General features: G+C 38.6%; 1 protein-coding gene across 1 annotated transcript in view; it reads right to left on the minus strand.

The window, feature by feature from the left end:
• Nucleotides 1–307: 307 nt before the first annotated feature.
• Nucleotides 308–22,060, minus strand: part of GTF2A1 (general transcription factor IIA subunit 1) — a 31,208-nt gene continuing 9,455 nt past the window's right edge. The window contains exons 4-9 of the mRNA XM_074910058.1: nucleotides 16,523–16,587; nucleotides 14,280–14,355; nucleotides 12,380–12,513; nucleotides 11,219–11,539; nucleotides 9,053–9,142; nucleotides 308–4,901 (exon numbers count right to left, since the gene is read on the minus strand). Of these exons, the coding sequence (XP_074766159.1) occupies nucleotides 4,794–4,901; nucleotides 9,053–9,142; nucleotides 11,219–11,539; nucleotides 12,380–12,513; nucleotides 14,280–14,355; nucleotides 16,523–16,587 (794 nt within the window). The 3' untranslated portion in view covers nucleotides 308–4,793. The remainder of the gene's footprint in view (nucleotides 4,902–9,052; nucleotides 9,143–11,218; nucleotides 11,540–12,379; nucleotides 12,514–14,279; nucleotides 14,356–16,522; nucleotides 16,588–22,060) is intronic.

Here is a 22,060-nt window from a genome sequence, read left to right on the forward strand (position 1 = left end):
CAGGACTAACATCCAGATGGCACACCAAGTTCTTAATCCTGCCTCAACACCTAAGTCTCAAGTTACCATAGGGAGTAAATTCTTAAATAAATATGGAAGTCTGGCCTTAAGATTAAAATGTGAACCGCTTTATAACACTGTGATGATGTCAAAGGGAAAGTCAGCAAGGCGAATTCAATAACTAGGTGACAGTGAAGTTACCTGCGTGTGATGGAAATAAATTCATAATCTTCAATGTTATTATGTAATCGTCATTAAACTTCATGTATTAAACAAATGCACATGCAAGATAGTAAATGAAGTGGCAGACATTTTTAAATAACATCTTTAATTAAAGTTTTTGCAAAGGCAAAATATTAAACTTAAAATAGGTCTTAGTACATCAAAATACTAAGTTCTCTAATTGTATTCCAAGCATGGCCTTTGAAACATAATATCCTGTATATCACAGAGGAGCAACCTTGATCTGCAATTGTACAGAATGATTTTACAAACATAATAAATATATTTACCCCCTTACACATAACAGTATATGTACAACAGCAGTTGACAATAGTAGCTCAGAACAGCAAAAAAGGATATTCCCCCACTCCATAATCTATTGGTACCCTATGCACTCTGGAACATGTCTCATTGGATGACTGTACATATAGCTAACCCAACGTAGTTCTTCCTGTTAAGAAAAGCTCCTTTTGTTCCACAATCTAATCCACCAGATAATAATTAAAAGACACACTGCATGAACTGCCTGAAAAAAGTAGACAACAGGGAAACCAATGGACTGGTTTTTACACATTTCCCAACCAATCACAGCAATGGAAAAATGAGACTTAAGATGCCAGACACCAATACAAAACAATATGGAAGTTTCTTCATCTTGTATAGTCACTAATTTCAAAATCTGAAAAGAACTCTAATATCAGTTGGGGGTGTGTGGGTGGGTTGGCACACATTAAACTCCACAATGCTGTGTAAGGCAGCCCAGTATCAATCCAGTGTGCATTATCCTAAAACCACCGTTCACTTCCTGGACATCTTACTGCATTCTATTAGGAAGCTTTTGCTTTGGGAAAAAATTTGGGGGGCTTTATTGTTAAAGGAGCTTTTACAAATTGAATAGACTGAATCAAAATGAACTTTAGTTAACAAGGTCTCTAACTCCTTCATGAAATTAAGAAATTTTACTCTGGTAGTGTTACATGGTGACACAATTACTGCTGTTAAGCAGTGAAATTATTTTCACAAACTCAATGAAGTTTACTTTAACACGCCTAATTGTGCAGCAGAAATAGAAAAAACATTTATAAAAAAAAAATCTGTTACATGACACAACATGTTATTTGTTCTTTTCTAGAAACTGTGCTTCAGAATCACATATCATATTATTGGAAATAAACTCAGACCACAATTATTACTTTAAATCATGTTTAGGAAACTGAATGATGTTCAAATGCAACTTGTGAGTACAATGCAGTAATAAGGAGTATGAAGCCTCAAAGAAATCTTGTCACTAACCAGCAACTGAGGGGGAATAAAAACATATTTTATTTAAATAGTCCAACATAAAATTCCTTATGTGACTAAATTCTCTATTATCGCAACAGAAAACATATTAAAATTTGTTTTAAACTTAGATGTCTTAAAATGATTGCACACACTAAAACCCAACAGAATTAGAGCAAAAAAGTTGATTTTCTGATTGAAGCACTACAGGAAATTTACTCTCTCAGGTATCAAAAAGAAGTATTGTCATACTGGCAAAACAGATGTTCTGCAAACTGAAAAGGCACAAGATTCAGAATTTTGCCCAGCTGTTCTACAAGTTTCCATCAGCCATCATGGTTATAATTATGAAGTTATCTTTTCCCATTTTCTTCCATCATAAAAAGGTGCTCCATTATCTGTGCAAATTTTAACATAAGCCCTCTTGAAATCATTAATTGCTTCCATAATACTGAACTATTTAAATGGGGGGAAAAAAAACAAAAACAAAAACAAACAGCTATTTCCAAGGTGTGGGCTGGGGGGCAGAGAAATCATTTATGAACTACTAACATGGGAATCCCTTGCCCTCTGAAAGGAATGGTTTCTTTGGAACCTAATGAAATGGTCTGTGTTCAGTTACATTGTTAAAACCATTATTAAAAATTCAAGTACAGTAATAAAATTAAGCAAACTACATTCTTACAGCAAGCTGCTACAATAAAATGAAATTTAAACATGCTTTTTGATTTAAAAAAAAGGAACACTTGATGTAGCAATAAGAGCACAGTTTGGTATGTTTGACTGGCTTTCTGAAAACTTCACAGGTATTTGTATTTGAAGACAAAGTTTCTTATCTGAAAAGCATACCATACAATTAGCTTGCAAGAGACTGTGCAAGTTCAGAAAGCTTCTATCATCCTTCAGAACAGGCTAAGCTTGTTACCTTTAAAGTTTTGCTATCCCTTAAAAATAAATAAAAAGGCTATGCAGCTTCTAGTATATGTGTGTGGGTGAAAAAATCACTAAGATGTACGAAAACAAAGCCTTGTACAAATACTCTGGGTTCCAGTAGTATAAACAGGAATCTATAGCTAAAGGGATTTTTTTTTTCCTTTATTTAGTTTGGTTGTGCAGCACTATGGGTATTTTTCTGAAGTCCAACACTTAAGACTTACTGGTAACAGATATGGAAAAAGTGAGGGAAGGAATCAGTTGGTACATAATTCATTTCATTGCAGTTGTACACAGAAGTGTCAACAATGGTAAAAAAATAAAAATAAAATATCTGCTTTGTTCAGAAGAAAGCAAACACCAATCAGTTTGCAATACCTTGAAGCCCCAAGCCAAAAATGCACCCTAAATGATGACTCCATTACTTAAGAATGAATTAGAAGAAACATCAATTAACTTTTCATAAAGCTTATGTATGTAGATGGCTAACCATATGGCTCTAGATAGTCTACAGGCAGTTTAAGTCTGTATCAATCAGTGAGAGCACAGGTGTACAGAATCACAGCAAAAAAACCTCTCTTTACAACGTGTTTTGAGTTTTCTATGTACTACTGAGACTGAATGCACTTGGAGGCAAGTAAATCAGAGAGAATGAAAATTATAGAGCAGTTGTTCTGTACCACTAAAATACACTTGTGACTTTGTTAAATAATGTTTAAAGTTTCATTCTCAGGCAAAAAAAGGTCAGAAATCATGGTTCAAACGTCTGCTTCTGAAATTCTTCTCCAATTTAGTTAAAATTATCTTCGCTGTGTCCTTTTTTCATCATCTTTCCAAGCACCCAATGAAACACAGAATTTTTCTGAAATGGTGAGCGACATGAACATTCCTTCCTCAACAGCTTCTGAAGTATAATGCCCATTCCCTCTCCTCATTCAAAAGTAACTGCATTTCCAAATGCAGGGTTTGCAAGGTATATGCATGAAGAAGAGGTGTTCACTTCTCAGGAGAGGAAGAGAAGGAGGGGGGAGCAACCTTGTTGCTTTTCACAAAAAAACCCCCAAAGCCCACCACAAAACCACACCTCTGGAAAAGGCAGTGAAAAAGTGACTACACAAGGTTTAGTGCATCCGACTGCTTGATTTCTGTTACCAAGACAGTCTAAAGATACTCTAACAGAATTTGTGTTCTCAAAGCTGTGCAGCTCTCTTCATGAAATTACATGCCACCTGGAAACTTTAGAGAGATTAACTGTTGCAGGTAATTTATGGCTATACTTTTTAGTAAAGCAGATCCTTGATTAACAGAGTTGCAGCCAGGATGTTAGAAATTTCATGTGATTTTCTATATTAAAAATTTAGTCATTCTTATGGTCTGTTGAATTATTTGTGGATGTCTGGACTACATATGTAGTAAGCAGGTGAAGGAATGCATCTATTATGCCATTACCTAACACATTTGACTCAAAAGGTCTCCAAAGCCTTTTTTAAAAATCAATGCAAACTGTATTATTTGTTTCAGTTCAGTGATGCTGAACCATCACCAAACAGCAAGAATATAATTAACAAGTTAAGCAATCTGACTTTTAGGGCGGGGCGAGCTACAGGTGCTTAGTATTTAAAAAATACATCCCTAAATAAAAGGTATCACTTACATGAAATTAAAATAATTTTGAAGTATAAATGATCATTTTACCACTTTGTAACTGCTAGGAACAACAACCTGTTTATGGGGAAATGAATTGAAAACAACAAATAGATATAATAATTAATGAGCATATCAGAATTAAAAATATTTTCCTTATACAAGTTATTTAAAATTTAACACCTTAATTCTTACCCTTCTGTACAAAGCTTGCACGCAGTTTAAGTAACATTCTGACCATCCTCACTACCAAAAGGAAGTGTTCAAAGCAAAGATTTGTACACACAATAAGCATTTTCAGATTAATAATCTATCAAAGGGAAGAATTCCTTCAAACAGTGGAAGAAGTATTTTAAAATCTTTAATCAAGGGATGGGGGGTGGGAGGGTGGGGTTGGGGGGCGGGGACAACAAAGCCTTACATGCTAAATACCAGCTGTAGGTACCTGTATGTAGAATTGATAATTAAGGTATTCCTAACACACAAAACCAGCTCCCAGACAATGATATAGCTGCTACAGTCCATGGCTTGCTCATCTGAAGTAGTGTCTTTGTTGCCACATTTTACCTTTGTTCCAATACTTTTGCTTATTGATTATTTCTGATGTGCAGATAACACATTTCGACTGGAGTATACATCCAAGTCTCAACCTTTCCTGCTTTTGATTTTTTTTTTCCTTTTACAGGGAGTTTTTTGTTTTGTCTTTTAAAACTTCACCATTCTGCATCCCCAATGGCTTTGGAAAATACATAATCTCTTCCGTTAAGATTCATGATGCCATCTTTGAGATGAAATTTCCATTTATTTTTACTTCTATGAATCTAAAAACAGGGAAAAAAATTGAACTATTACTCTGCATCAGAAATAGGTAATAATACGTAAGTAAATTATAAGGGCAAGAAAAAAATGAAAATAACTATTAGACATACATTACTAAATTACAACAAATACCTTGAAAGTCGATTCTGTATTTAGCTATGAAAAATAAAAACTATTTCTATACATAGAAGTATTGTCTGTTTTCATTTTTTAAACCAGGACAGCAACTGTCATAAAACCATGCAAGTACAGAGGCATTCCAAAATCCAAAGCATTTTTAGAAGTGTTTGAAAAGGAAAAAGAAAGATATATCCTCCTGTGCTGCTTTAACTGATTAAATTATCTTTAATATGTGAAACTCCACTTGAAAACCAGAAATCCCCATTTCAACCACTGTAATGAAAAGACTGTTTTAAACCAGCCCTGAAAGATTCAAACACTAAGTTTTATTTGTGCCTCTTGTCTAAACTCCATTCTGCATGAAAACTAGTTGGATTATGTTATGTATAGACAGTTAGCAGGCTTATTCAACTTTCTACTTCTAATATTAGAGTTTGACTCTGGGTTTCCATAAATTAATATCAGATTAAAAGCCAAGTGGATTATTTACAAGATTTTCAGTCTGAAAACCTCTACAGTACAAAATCCACAAGCTGATACATGTTCTAATCTTATATTCTGTAATTTCTTCTCAATGGTGGGTCATTGGATACGATTTACATTCCAATTCTCATTATAAAGTGTCAAATGACAGAAGTAACATCTCTAGTATTGGGAATGATGGCATGAAGGTTCCACTTTAATCTATAGGCTTCCCAGTTAAAATATTGGCCCTTTTAAGACTTTGTTTAAAAGAAATTTTTAAGATGAAGCTGGAAGATAAGTTCAGCTATTTGCAACAACCCAAGAAGTACTAGGAGAGGAAATTTAAAAAAAAAAAAAAAAAAAAAAAAAAGGACATTCATTCCAGTTTTGGTCCCCAAGGCATCAATATTCCAGAAGCTTGTGACATAATGATCTTCAGGTTATAATGGATATTCCTGTTGACACAGGAGAAGAATAAAACAACAGTTCTATTCATAATTCTCTTTAAAAAAATATTCTATACAGAGCTAACTAAAAAAATATTCTATACAGAGCTAACTAAAAAAATATTCTATACAGAGCTAACTAAAAAAATATTCTATACAGAGCTAACTAAAAAAATATTCTATACAGAGCTAACTAAAAAAATATTCTATACAGAACTAACTCTTCTCTCTTCCGGCCCACTACCAAATACTACCTGGCTACAGAAAGCAGGTTGACCAATGTGGTGAAGGAGATCAGAAAAGATACAAGGGCCACAAATAGTTGTAGTATCAGAAGACTTCAATTATCTTATGCCTACTGAGTAAACATCAACGTGCAGCACTGAACAGTCATGAAGACACTAAGCCAGGAACCCAAAACACAATCCTTTTCTTGCTTCAAGACAGCGTACAGGGCTTAAGTTAGAAAATATCACTAGAACTAACAGCAACTATGTGAGATAAACATTTTCTCAGGAGTAATAAGTAGTCAATAAATCCACTAGAAGACTGTTTAATTAAATTTATGTTCTGATGTTTAATTTAGAACTTTTGCAGATAAAACATAAAAATGTAATTAGGGTATCTAAAGAAAATTTAAGAAAATTTTACAAAAGGCGCAACAAGGAAAGCCATTCCAATTTTTCAATTTCCATCAAGGACAGGAAGTCTCATCATCTACTATTAGGGCTGCAGAAACTACTGTTTGGTCTGTGCTCACTTCAAGCTAAAAAGTCAGCGACAACAGCAAATAAATGAACGAGGAAAGGTCTGGCTTACATGCTCTATTTGCCTTTCCAAATGGCATTCAACAAAAATCCCTCATCAGAAGAAATCTGAGCTGCCATGAGGTAAGAAGGAAGGTCCCCAGAAGAATAAATTAACTGAATTAAGATGGTAAAACAAGGGTAAGATGACTGTTTTTACAGTGAAATGAGATCATTCCAGAAGAGATCTATGCTGGCTGAAGTCCGCATGGTTTAAGAATTTACTAATCATCTGGAAAATGACAAAACATCACTGATAACACAAAGGAACAGTTACTGAAGAGCTGCAGAACGATGTTACTACCCTAATTCATTGTGTAATAAAACAATGGTGGCATTCAAGTATATGAAGGTAGTAACATGGAAAAAACAATTCCAACTTACAACGAGAGGCTGTGTGATGCTTAGTTGCCAGCTGGGGTTAAACCACAACACATGGATAGAAAAAATGGTGGGTTTGAGTTGACAATTACTAGTCAGGAATGCGAACTCAACGTTCTAAGACTTTTCTGTGAGAACATCAGCTCTGTGCTCAGTGGGGTCAAAAAGCACACATGAGCTATTGCAGAACATTCCTACACCACAATAAACTGAAGGTTCACCTGTGTTATGAACAGCTCTGATCCTCCCTCAAGCTTATCTACCTGTACCAAATAAGATACAGAAGAATAAAACAGATCTGGAGAGTGAAAGTAAGAATAATCAAGTGTTTGGACAGCTGTACAAATAACAGTCAAGCGAAGTTTAGCTCTGATTTCAGAGGTGACCGAGGAGGATTACGATGGTGTGCAGTACTATAAAAGGCATTAAGAAAGCAGGGGAAACACTCCTCTAAATAAAGAACTAGGAGGTATCATATGAAAATAATGGGTTAAAAATTATGCAATTCTCCACACTCACATAATTTATTTATGAAACTTCTTATCATAAGGCAAAGTTTACAAGAATTCAAAAAATAATCAAATTAAATTCTGACAAATTAAGAAAAAAACCTCTGCTGGCCATTTGCTATGAAGTCACTATCTCTCCCCCAAGAGACAATTCAGAGAAGGATGGTAAAATGCTCTACATGAGCATCACTACCTGTCTGCCCCTTGTCTCATTGTTCAGAGGCATGCACCATGAGCTGATGCAGGACACTGTGCAAGAGGGAACTCTGCTCAGAACAGCTGACCTGATCCTGTATACAGACAAACTGAAGAACGATTGCTGGGTAAGTGATGAAGTCCTTTCAAAGCAGGTGATACTAGAGCTTAACGATGGACACTGTTCCCAAGTCAGTTCACATTCTTAACTTTTAAGAGGGGGAGGATTTCAAAGTAGTTCCCGTTGCTCAGCTTTAGCAGCTCCCAACAAGCTTTTCTGACTGCTATTCTGAGGTCCCTCACTAGCCTCACAAACTTGAAACTAACAGTTTTGTATTACAGTCTGGAGGAGACAGATGGCTGGGATGTAGATACTGATACCATTTTCCTCTATCTTAAATTCTGCTGAATCTGATGACAAGTCTAAGCAGTCTGGGCATAACTGACTATTTTCTAACCAAGCCATTCTTTGCAATGTACGAGTTTTTATTCAACAAGATTACAACTTTTTTTCTGCTTTAAAAATAATCCTTATTCATCATAGTCCAATTAATTCAGCAAAGGAAAAGAAAGAAAATCCACACTGAATAATCTTTCTACATAATACTTCAGTAAAAAGGTGCCTGATATCTTTTAGACACATGTAAAACAATTCCAGACATAGATGAATCTTTGCATATCCACAGGCAAATATGCAAGAAGAAATTAGTCATTATAGAGGAGGCAAAACAGTTCAGCAGAATTTACAGCAAAATAAGCAAAAGCATTCCACATCACCATTTCAGTGATGCGTAACAGAAAAGAACCTTCTCTTCTGATATCTATTCTATTATCAAGGAGATATTTTTAGTGACCAAGGAAGTTTTCCACAAGTCTAAATCATAATGACTACTTCCACTCATGGACACAGCAAATGTACAAACTGACTTACAATAGTTCACTTCTCCTGAGCCCAGAGGACTGACCTTTTGTTAAATGTCACAAGACGACATGATGAAGAAAAAGAAAACTCAACCATATTTTTTCTGAATTTTTCTCATTGCCAAGTTTAGAAAAAAGTCACACAAACCTGTTTTGAGAACAAACTATAGCTAATTCTTATATTACCATTCATATTATAACCTTTACAGATCTACCTGTTCTTAATAGTTACAAAGATGTTCCTTAATTATGACTTGATAGGAAGAACAGAGAAAAGTAGAATTCTTGGATTCTGTTCTGTAGAGATTACCTTATCATACTGGCACACAACAACATTTTCCGTATCGAACAGTTCTTGTCCTTCTTCATCACTCACATCATCTTCACTGTTAAGAGGCTCCTGAAAGAAACATGTGCAAAAAGTTATGCTGTTTAGTAAGATCAAAGCTGTTACTTTGATTACTCACATGAGGCTTGCATATGAACTACAGGACATAAAATGCATTTAAGGTGGAGACTATCAGGCTTTCCAGCAGACAGCTGATGCACATACACTTCCTTCCTGCCCTCCATCCTGTCCTTAGCAATTTTAGTCTGCAACTTCAGTGTCCAGGCTAGATTCCAGGCACTGCAGCCTTTTGTCACCACAACCATTCTTGCCCCTTTACTGTAAATTTTCTAGTGCTTGCAACTTGCCTTTAAAAAAAAATTTATCATTATGCAGATCTTAATTTTTCTAAAGCATCTAAGCAGTGGAAAGGCAATGTTAGTCACATCATTCCCTGTGTGCCATTAAAAATAGAAACTCCATGACTTATTCACATTTGATGTACCACAAAGAGAACATGCAAAATTTTTTACAGGAGGGGAAAAAAAAAGATGCTTTAAGATGATCTTGCATGGATACATACAAAATAACTTATCCTGACCTTCTAGAATGTATTTTCATGTCCCTTAAAAATTACTTACGTTTTTTCCTCTTGCTGCTCACACTCTGTTCCAGCAGAAATTTATTTTTTTTTATCTCATTTAAATAACAAACATTTCAAAAGATAAAACAACCTTTAATAAACACAAAACAACTTTTCTGAAGTCTTCTGTATAACCCTCATCTTCCCACCTATTCCCAAATGTGTAAGTTAAACAGAGGAGATGCTAGTGAGAGAAGAAAAAGGTGTCCTAGAAGTCCTAGTTCCTTCCAAAGTAATGCTATATTTAAGTGACTTCAAAAGCTTTAAGGAACTGGTCCACTAATTATGTAGCTGCTAATGCACAAAGGTAGCAAAATTAACAGTAGATCTCTGGCATGCTGATAAGAAAGTCTTGGCTTATAAAAAAATTTCCACAGGAATACTAGCATTAAGGCACTATTAAAGAACAATTAATATTTAAGCATGATGACCTATACTTAAGGTAACTATTAAAACATTCAAACTGACATCAGTGCCAATCAATATAATGGAAAGGTGACATGAACCCAACCTGTGAGTTGTAACTAAATAAATACTGTTAGACACCACTGTAGATATACAACAGAAAAACCTGATTTAACACATTTACAAAAGTTAAAAGTTTTACCTGCATATACTGCATAAGTGATACTGACTGTGAAACGCTATATATGCTCCTCATAGTGGCATTTTAAATGCCATCTTAAAATAATTGGAAAGGCTGCAGAGAACTGTGGAAGTAATCTCACAGCTCAAAATGCATTTTAGGGAGTTCCAAGTTCCCTGTCAGAGACTGAAATAACAGTACTTTTAACCCTCTTTTCTTTCAATTTCTTGTTAAACGGGGCTTTTTGGTGCAATACACAAAAACTTAGTAAGAACCCCTGGCTCGAGTCCAAACCCAAGCCAACTCAAGAGTCTAAATTAAAAACGCAACAAGTCAAAAAGAATATTCACTCTTGCTCCTATCTCCTGATTTCATTAAATCAAGGTCAGATGTTTCTAGAAAGTGCTTTATAATCAAATTTGAATTCTCAGGCGTGTTCTAGTGTAACAGAAAGCAATGGAATCATCAGTCAGATACAGGTCAGACCACACCTATTGGTTGGCTCAGTGAACTAAACATAGGCTCTCCTTTGCCAATCTTCCTAACACCTTGCTTTTGTATGCACTCAGTCCCAAGTGGAGCTGACTATTTCTGTTTGCTGATGAAGGTTTCATAATTTCATGGTTGATCTCTCCATAACATCAGAAATATTACTGCTGAAGTTTTTAAAAGGACATTCACAACAATTAAACAGTTTTTGCTGTGACACCTGCCTTCCCCACCTGCATTTCAAGGTACTCTGCTAATACAGTTTCCTCAATTTCAATATGGGAAATAAAGAACTTTGAGTACAAGAATAAAAGTTATATTCTCAATGTTACTGGAATATAATATTATTTGAACCATACAGTTTTCTTTCAAACATTGCAAAAAAATTAAAATGAAACACAAGCATGCTCCAGTCTTCTGAAATAATTACCTCTTCAACTTGGCCATCTTCACCCCCATCTTTTTCTTTGTCTTCCTCTTCATCATCATCATAGTCTTCTTCCTCATCTTCTTCTTCTTCAGATGATGTGTCCCCTGCTCCATCAACTTGGAGGACAAGTGGTGCTTGTGGTTGTGCCTGTTGTTGTTGTGGTTGCTGCTGACCAGCTGCAGGAATCTGTGCTTGAGCTGGTGTAGGGGCAGCCACTGTTGTAGGTATGACTTGTGTTTTATTTCCTGTAAACAGGATCTGCTGAGGCTGAATAATCACTCCTGTCTGCTGGGAAATCCCTCCAGGGATAGGAGCCAAAACCTGATGGAATATCATTATAAGTACTGTGGCTGCTTTCACAATACACTACCACATCACTTACATAAAACAATTAAAGTGTATCAATCTGACTTACACCAATTAGAGGAACAAGAGTTACAAATATTCCACCTACATCAGATAGATAAATCACCAGTAACATACCTTCCCTCACTACTTGTTCATTTTCTGCATTTTGCATTGCTAAATCTAAGAAAACCTACTGTCTTTAGCATTTCCACCACACCCAAGTTCCAAGCACAGCAGCAGAATGTTTAAATTCAAGTAAAAGATTATTTTTAAACCTTTTCCGTAAAACATTTAACTTCAAACTCTCTACAAATTTTTATTCCTGCTTAAACTGCAGAACTGTGACACAATGCTAAATTCAATGCTCAGAGTCTGGACACACAGTTGACCTTGCAGCTGAACAAAAAAACCTCATAAAACATACTGTGTTCACTATCAGAATAACCAAGGTGTGAGGTGTGTTTGGTTTAGGTATTTTCCTCTATGTGTTAGGTGACACAGAATCAATTTAACTGATATACATATTTTTTAAAGGATGGAGACTAGGATTATGCACATTGTAACTGCCATTAGGAGATGCACAAAAGAAATTTTAAATTGCAGCCAGTCAGAGTTTGACAAGAATAAAAGTGACACTGAAAATTACATTTCAAAATTGTTCATTTTTAAAAAAACACAGATTTTTTTTTTTAAATATATATATATATCTAATTTCTGACTTTGTGTTCTATTCCAATTTGCTCACAGAAATGCAAGCCTCTTTAGTAATTACTATCATGTTTTTTCTTTCAAGAGGACTCAATTTTTCTTTACCTGCTGTATAACAGGTGCTTGTACTCCACCAGGCTGCATTTGTGGTATGACCTGCTGCTGTAGAACAACTGACTGCTGTGGTTGAATGATATACTGAGCTCCATTTGCAGTTCTAACTACTTGGAGGATCTGGCCTGTAATAAAACAAACATCAAATTAATCCAATGTAGAAATGAACTTTTAAAATTTTCTTAGTTTAGAAGCTTGTTTTCTGGAAGAACAATTAAAGGAGAGCATTTATGTTTCACCAGTGAAAAAATACTAGGCTATTGCAGCTGTGTCAGAAACAAAGAACTAATAGGGTTGTTTAATCTAAATACTATCATGAGGTATGCAATCCAAAAATAATTTTACATATGCAAGCCAAAGTCTAATCCTTTAACACAAGACAGTATTTTAAATATTAGCTCCCACTTATGAACATAACCTATGTTTCAAAAGATAAATTTTACAGATAAAAAGACAAATGAACATGTACCAAAATAGAATACAGGTATACGATACCACAAAAATTCTATCAACTGCTAACACTGTGTTATTTCCAGGGTCTTCTCAGATGATGTCCTTTCCTTTCCCTGATTACCACAGTACAGGAAATTCCTCCTTGTGTAACTTTCTTTGGAATATTAATGTGCAGTTGTCTTTTGGAAAAAAAAAATTATCCTTATGCTTATTATCCACCTCTCCTTTCTGTTCCCGTAATGCCTGTACCCAGTCTTCTTTTATTATCCCTATAGCTTTAACATGTTATACCTTTCTTCACAAAATACATCTAAGACTCACGGACCTTGAGAGGTGGCCTCCAACTCTGAAAAGCAAGACCTAAGATATATTCCAACATTAGTTTTTCACATTTCTCATCAGAAAGATGAAGAGAAATTAAATTAGATAATCCTGAACTTCATACATTTCCCTCAGACTGATTTTATTTCCTGTTCTCCCTCCACAGCAAAATGCAAAGCCCTATTTACTAAAATAACTAAGTATAACTGAAAGAAGGGACTGCCCTAGCCCCTTGTTTAAGAAAAAAAATTGTGACTGTAAAAAAATGTGAGCCATGGGTTATTCTATACTATGACAAACAGAAGAAATGCTTCCTTAAAAATTGGGAAGATTTTAATTTCTAGAACAGCTACACATTAAAATTTTATTTCAACTATATAACCATTAAACATTCAAATGTTTAAAGCAGGAAAGTTAAGTCCCGGGTGATTCTGAGCAGACTGGATGGATTACTCTGGCAAAAGCAGCAACTGATTCTAGAAAATGAGCTTTCTCAGGTCTTCCTTTACTCTTCATGCTGAATAGATCTAGAACCAAGTTTATAAAATCAGCATAATAGAAAAGTACATGAAGCATCAGATATGATGTTCATAAAAGTAACATTTAATTATATTTTAAATGTACAACATGACAGCATTTTAAAATGATAAATCTAAAATAAAATTAGCATTTCCAGCAAAATTAGAAATTCCACTGCGAGAGTACAGCAGGTACAAGAAACCTTAAGACATTCCTTATCGGAAGTCACAGATGAAGGGACCCTGCCTTTTTATAACCAGTCTATTATCTGTGCTCAGACCATGTATCACAAACTTCAGAAATATGCAAAGTGGGGGAACAGCAACACCTGTCTTCTTGATTCATGTGTTTCTATAAAAAGTCGGGAAAATTTGCACAGGATCTAACCCACACCACTGTTAAGTCAGAACCACAAAGTTCATAAAACTAGCAAGTCAGTGAGCAAGAGTCCAGGAGTCCAGTGAAGAGATTGCACTACTTTGTAAAGGTTCCGCTTTTTAACAATATATAGCAATATATAGCTGGGAGTAAAACCCAGAATCTCTCCTTCCCAAGCACCCTCAGAACCACTGTTTGATCTCAATGTTAAGACAGTTACCTGAATTTGTAAGTATCTGCTGAACAGGAGTAACACCAGCAGGGAGAGCCAATGTAGCTGCAGTGGCTGCCGCACTCTGAAATACAAGAAAAGCTTTTTAACCACAGACGGTATGGCCAGTGTTTCATCTCACAACATACTGCCTGAAAATACGTACTGTTACTGCTGTTGATAGTGTTTGCGCACAAGTTTCTACAGCTATTGAAATGAAGGCATTAATCAACTGTACATTATACTACATATAAAAAGTATTTTCCTTCTTCCTTAATAGGAAGAAGACTGAAGCAACAATCACTAAGCATCACCTTAACCCAGCTCCATGTGGCTTCTTGGTTTAGCTGTAAGCTCAGCAGGTAATTTTTTTCTCCTCTGCCTTCTCTGTAATCTACTATTACAGCACAACACTGCATTGCACATGTGGCAATTTTACTTACACTTTTTCAAAGCAGCTAAAGATACAGGCCTACAAATCAGAAGAAACATAAGGTATTGAAGCAACGATCATGTTCTTCTGTCTTGTTTTCACAAGGAGTAGTAATCAGGTTTGCACTTTTCTTCATGCTGTAAATGATTTGCATTTCAAGTCCCACATAACACAGCTCTTTTGAGTGAGTATACGCACACAGTGTACTGACTGTTCACAGAATGACTATTTTTTTCTCCCAAGACAGCTGGTTAGAAAATAAAGCTGAAGACACTCAGTGGGTAATGATTTGAACTTACAAGGAATTGAATTCCAACACAATTATGGAAGCTCCAAACACAAAAATCTGCATTAAGTCCTCAACTCACAGATACGGACTTCTCCAGAGGCCTCTTCATTTCAAGGGTCTAACTTCAGCTGCCTATGGAAAAGCCTCCCTTTCCCCACTATAAAGGAACAATGTCTAATTACTCTTTGCTACTGAAATGATTTAAACTTTATTACTACATAGAGTGCATACTTCCTGTTTATATGAAATATGATCTCTCCGTATTGACCTGTCAATATAGTAGTTACAACGGTAAAAATTAAAGATCTCCAAGCAAAACTGAAAAGTGTTTGTCTGCATCCTCATGTCCCAGAAAAAGGCAGATGAATAAACTCTCGTTATGCTCTGCCTCCCAAGATACTCGAGGTCTGTCAGATCCACTCTTTAATACCAACTTAAATGTTTCTAATACACACACACTAATTCCAAATGGATTCTGTAACTATTTACTGAACAGTAGTCTTCTGCAGTATACAATTCATCCCCATTTTGACTGCAGCAGAGTTTTAAAAGCATGGCATACTCATTTTTGCAATATCCATCAACAAGATCTAATTGAATGACAGAAAAAAAAAAGTTTTTAACAGTTAGACGTGAAGTTACAAATCACACTGAAATGGTTGTAAAACACATAAGGAAAAGCTAGATGTTAACGTGCTCTCGGCCTCTTGGTAAATCATGCTATCTGAGTAAGGAAGTTCAGGTTCTCTTCTACAGTAAGGTCAGCAAGTAACGGGGAAGTGAAGGCTAAGCAAGCTGCTGCAGCTTTGACTTATGAAACTGCTTCATGTGCTTTTACCATAGAAGTAGTAAGAATGTAATGAATTCTGGTCTTAATACACATATTTAACTTGTATTAGCTGTTGGTTTTCATCGCTTTGCAAGCATTTTTTTTTTTTTAAATAAACTAGGGCGTGAGCTTAAAGCAAGGTAAGATAACCAAAATTAACCTCTAGAGGTAAAAGCTGCAAGAAACGTGTAAATGACCAGACTCAGTTTTATGTGCTATTACAAAATTAGTGAATCAAATGTGACCAGAAAAAAATTGATGCGAATGGCTAAAAAAATCTTTCATTTGATATAAGCTTAAGTTTCCAAGAGGTTAACGTTTTTTCGTGCATCTAGCAAATACACTATGCCAGATGTGTTCTAAGTGTTCCGTCGGTGTATGACGAGCATATCATCAAGCAGATTCATACCAACAGTACTTCAATTTCTGATTAAAAAAAAGTTTTGGTTAAACACATTTAAGGCAGAGGATCAAAATAAACCCTAGATTTGTTATCAAAACCAATGTCCTGCATTACTGTTCCTAGACTGTCAGTAAAGCAGCAAAACTCGGAAAGATGGCAGTGTGCTCTAAACTACTTTTAAGCATCTGATGACTAATCCAGATTTGTATTTACTGTTTACTATATTTAAGATATTGTGTTTACTAAAACAACTTACATAATGACAGTGTACGCATGTATAAACTTCTGCTTTTCTTACCATGCCTGATGCATTCATGTGCGGTATCAGCTTGGAATCTGGCACAATAACTTGCTGCTGAGGTGCTACAAACAGAAAAACAACATTTCATGAAAGCTAAGCAGTCTGCCCAAAATAACATCCAAGCCAAAATAACTTAGAAAGAACACCACCCAAATATCAGCTGAGCTTCATAACAAAACCACCTACTGAGCAGTCTCCGATAATATTTTTACCCTCAGGACAATACACAACAGCAGCTCTGAGAGGCAATATGGCTATTCTGGCTTTACAGATCTTATTTCAAGCACCTCAGTTACCTATTCTGACCCTAGGTAAGGCAAGATTTAAAACACAGTTCTGAAATTAAAGGTATTAGTGAAATGTTGATAAACGTGCTGTTGTCCAGTATCAAAGTTCTCCAAAATCATCAATTGACAGTGATGATTACTCTTAAAACTCTTAAAACAGACTTAAACAAGGGGCGCTGCAAGATGAAGAGTATATTAACAGGATGCAGCAGTTAGCTTGAGTTAGGTCTAGTTAGCACAGCTGTTAGCATAAGCTCATGATTTTCATTGTCTTTCTAATGTAGCAGAAGCAGATGAAATATGATCAACCACCTCTTCCAAATAATAAAATAGTTTTCGTGTGCTAAACGAAATAGATAGCTAAGGTCTGCAAACAACCTGTTCATTGTCTAGAAGTGCAAAAGTGTCGAAGCCTATGGAACAAGAAGGTTGACAGTGCTAGTATCAGTGACAGTAAACTGAAAAATGACAGAGCAATCTGAACAAACTAATCATCGACAAATATTCTCCATCCAATCCCATCACCAAGGACACTTAAAAATACTCGGGATAACCGAGAGTTTCTGGAAGAGTTTCCAGGAAGGGAAGTCCCACAACCTTGCACCAAGATCTAAGGTCATCTCTTCAATTTTCAGGGAACCCACGGAGGTCAGAAAAGCCCAAGGAAATCTCATGACCCTGCGCCAGGACCACACACAGGAAAGCAGGAATCACCATGCCGATCATTCTGATCTCTGTGACTACACCAGGTCACAGAATCATCTAGATTGGAAAAGACCTTGAAGATCACCTAGTCCAACCATTAACTTAATATTGACCATTCTCAACTACACCATATACCTCAGCGCTATGTCAACCCGACTGTTAAACACCTCCAGGGATGGGGACACCACCACCACCTCCCTGGGCAGCCCATTCCAACGCCCAACAACCCGTTCTGTAAAGAAATGCTTCCTAACATCCAGTCTAAACTTTCCCTGGCGCAACTTGAGGCCATTCCCTCTTGTCCTATCACTTGTTACTTGGTTAAATAGATTCATCCCCAGCTCTCTGCAGCCTCCTTTCAGGGAGCTGTAGAGGACGATGAGGTCTCCCCTCAGCCTCCTCTTCTCCAGACTAAACACCCCCAGTTCCCTCAGCCGCTCCTCCTACGACCTGTGCTCCAGACCCTGCACCAGCTTCGTTGCCCTTCTCTGGACACGCTCGAGTCATTCAATGTCCTTTTTGTAGTGAGGGGCCCAAAACTGAACACAGGAATCGAGGGGCGGCCTCACCAGTGCCGAGTACAGGGGTCAGATCCCTTCCCTGTCCCTGCTGGCCACGCTATTGCTGACACAAGCCAGGATGCCATTGGCCTTCTTGGCCACCTGGGCACACTGCTGGCTCCTGTTCAGCCGGCTGTCAATCAACACCCCCAGGTCCCTCTCTGACTGGCAGCTCTCCAGCCACTCCTCCCCAAGCCTGTAGTGCTGCTGGGGGTTGTTGTGGCCCAAGAGCAGCCCCCGGCATTTGACCTTATTGAAACTCCTCCAGTTGGCCTCAGCCCATGGCTCCAGCCTGTCCAGGTCTCTCTGCAGAGCCTCCCTGCCCTCGAGCAGATCAACACTCCCACTCCCACCCAACTTGGTGTCATCTGCAAACTGACTGAGGGTGCACTCAATCCCCTCGTCTAGATCATCAGTAAAGATGTTAAACAGGAGTTGCCCCAAAACCGAGCCCTGGGGGACACCACTTGTGACCGTGACCTGCCGCCAACCAGATTTAACTCCATTCACCACAACTCTTTGGGTCTGGCCATTCAGCCAGTTTTTTACCCAGCGAAGCGTGTGCCCATCCAAGCCTTGAGCAGCCAGTTTCACCAGGAGAATGCTGTGGGAAACAGTGAAAAAGGCCTTGCTAAAGTCGAAGTAGACAACATCCACAGCCTTTCCCTCATCCAGTAAGCAGGTCACCCTGTCGTAGAAGGAGATCAGGTTTGTCAAGCAGGACCTGCCTTTCATAAACCCATGCTGACTGGGCCTGAGCATCTGGTTGTCCCACACGTGTTGTGTGATGGCACTCAGGATGAGCTGCTCCATCAGCTTCCCGGGCACCAAAGTCAAGCTGACAGGCCTGTGATTTCCCAGATCATCCTTCTGACCCTTCTTATAGACGGGTGTCACATTGGCCAATTTCCAATCTGTTGCGACCTCCCCAGTCAGCCAGGACTGCTGGTAAATGATGGAAAGCAGCTTGGCAAGCACCCCAGCCAGCTCCTTCAGCACCCTCAGGTGTATCCCATCTGGTCCCATAGACTTGTGTGTGTCTATGTGATGCAGTAGGTCACTGACTGTCTCCTCCTGGATTGTGGGGGGTCGTTCTCCCAGTCTCTGTCTCTGGCTGAGGAGGATGGATTCCCTCAATACAACTAGTCTTGTTATTAAAGACTGAGGCAAAGAAGGCATTAAGCACCTCAGCCTTTTCCTCATCACTTGTTGCCATGTTTCCTCCTCCGTCTAGCAGGGGATGGAGGCTTTCCCTGCTTTTGCTTTTGATGTTGATGTACTTATAGAAACATTTCTTGTTGTCCTTGATTGCTGAAGCCAGATTAATTTCCAGCTGAGCTTTAGACCTCCTGATTTCCACCCTGCATAGCCTCACAGCATCTTTGTAATCACTGTGAGTGGCTAGCCCCTTCTTCCAAAGGCCGTAAACTCTCCTTTTCTCCCTGAGTTGCAGCCAAAGCTCCCTGTTCAGCCAAGGTGGCCTTCTCTGCTGCTGGCTTCTCTTACAACACCTGGGGACTGCCTGCTCCTGTGCCATTAAAACTTCCTCCTTAGAGTGTTCAGCCTTCCTCAACCCCTATACCCATCGGGACCATCTCCCAAGGGATTCTGTCGAGCAGTTGCCTCAACAAGTCAAAGTCAGCCCTTTAGAAGTCCAGGATGGCAGTTCTGCTGCCCCTTCTCCTGGGCTCTCTAAGAAGATAAAACTATTATTTTATGATCGCTGTTCCCTAGTTGGCCTCCAACAGCCACATCATCCACCAGTCCTTCTCTGTTCACAAAGGGGAGCTCCAGCAGGGCACCTTCTCTTGTCATTTCACTCAACAGCTGTGTCAGGAAGTTGTCTCCCACACATTTCAGGAATCTCCAGGACTGGTCCCGCTCTGCTGTGTTGTATTTCCAGCAGATGTCTGGGAAGTTAAAGTCTCCCACAAGAACAAGGGCAAGCATTTGTGAGATTACTCCTAAGTGCCTATAGAATATTTCATCCACCTCTCTGTCCTGGTTGGGTGGCCTATAGTAGACTCCTACTACAACATCTACCCTGCTGGCCTTCCCCCTGATTCTAACACAAAGACACTCCACCCTGTCTTCACTACACTTGTACTCAAAGCAATCATAACATTCCGTAACATACAGAACCACCCCACCACCTCTCCTTCCTTGTCTATCCCTCCTAAAGATCTTGTAGCCACCAATTGGTGCACTCCAGTCATGGGAGACATCCCACCCTATTTCTGTGAGAGCCACTACATAATTCTTCTGTTTCATCATGGCTTCAAGCTCCTCCCGTTTGTTACCCATGCTCTGTGCACTGGTACACATGCACTTCAGATGGGCTGATGTTTTGTCCCCTTTCCCATTCAAACCTACTTTAAAGTTCTCTCAATGAGCCCAGCTAACTCCTGACTCAAGATCCTTTTTGCCCTCTGGGACATCCCATCTGATGCCAAAAGGTCTGGCGTCCTGTATGCTAACCCATGATTGAAAAAGTCAAAACCCTGATGGCAACACCAGTCTTGGAGCCACAAGTTCATCTGTTGACTTCTGTATTCTTCTTCATCCATCCCAACTGAAGGGATGGAGGAGAACACGATTTGTGTCCTCGACTCCTCAATCAGTTTCCCCAAGGCCCTGAAATCTCTCTTCATTGACTTAGGACTTCTCCTGATAATATTGTTGCTAATCACCTGAGAAACCAAGAGAGGGTAGTAGTTCTTGGGTCTCACTATAGTGGGGAGTTTTGCCATGAGGTCCTTCACCCAGGCCCCAGAGAGGCAGCAGACTTCCCTATGAAGTGAGTCTGCACTGCATATTGAGCCTTTGAGACCCCTCAGAATGGAGTCACCCACTGCAATGACTCTTCTGGGGTTCTTTGTAGTACTGGTTTAAATACCTGGTCTAGAGCAACCCGGCCTTGGTGCACCTTGGTATTTCTCCTTGTTTCACTCATTTTCTTTGTCCTTCTCTACTTCATTCAAAAGTTCCAGGGCCCCGTATCTGTTGTAAAGGGGCACCATGAAAGGTGAGGGATGTCGGGAGAGGATCTTCCTGCCTCCCTGAGCAGGACCCATTTCCAGCCTCCCCCAACTCTTAGATCCCCGCCTTCTGCCTAGTAGGGAGAAGGTGAGGGATTGCCTGCCTCTTCTGGAGCCTCCATTTGCTCCTGTTGCTTCAGAGGTGCTAAAGTGTTACTCCACCAATCAATTTCCCTTTCACATTCCCTAATGCTTCTTAATCTTTCAACCTCTTCTTTGAGCTCAGCCACCAGAGCAGGTCATCCAGCTGATTGCAGTGCACACAGGTGCTGTCACTGCTAGGACTGACAGGCTCAGGCACTCCCTGCAGCCTGGGACCTGGACCGCTGCATGTTTAAGTGGCAGCTCCATCTGGGTCTTCACGTTCTTTCTGGCGGTGGTTTTGACCCGAGTGGAGACTATAGCTCAGTCTACTCGTGGAGGACGATAAGATGAAACTAGCTCAGGTAAGTTCTAGACCCAGGAGATGAGTTGCGCCCTGTCCACTTGTCCTGCCTGTGTGAACTTGTGCAAGGTCATGCAATGAACTACTACACCATCTCCCCCATGAAACATGGAAGTCAAGTAGTTCATAAAACTACGTCTGTGATTAAAGTGCTTTGATAGCCTAATTTCATTTAGACTCCACACTGTCATTTTGTCATAAGCCACAACACTGTGCAACAATAAATCAGTTTCAATCTTATTCTACCCTAAGACACAATCAGGAGAACAGTGACCTCCATATTAGTGGAGGGAAACCTGGTCAGTAGTTACAGCTATTCAGCTAAGGAGCCACTAGAGGTCTTGGTGAGTAGACTTTCCAGGCTCTGCTGACTGTAACTTAAACTGAGACACCTGGATTGCTTGAAGCCACCTAAGTACTATAAGAATAAAAAAATAATTTAAAAAACCCAGACCAAACACCCACCCCACCCCCAAAAGAAACAAACAAAAAAAACCCCA

The sequence above is a fragment of the Athene noctua genome, chromosome 6, assembly GCF_965140245.1.
Source record: "Athene noctua chromosome 6, bAthNoc1.hap1.1, whole genome shotgun sequence".
Lineage (NCBI taxonomy): Eukaryota > Metazoa > Chordata > Aves > Strigiformes > Strigidae > Athene > Athene noctua.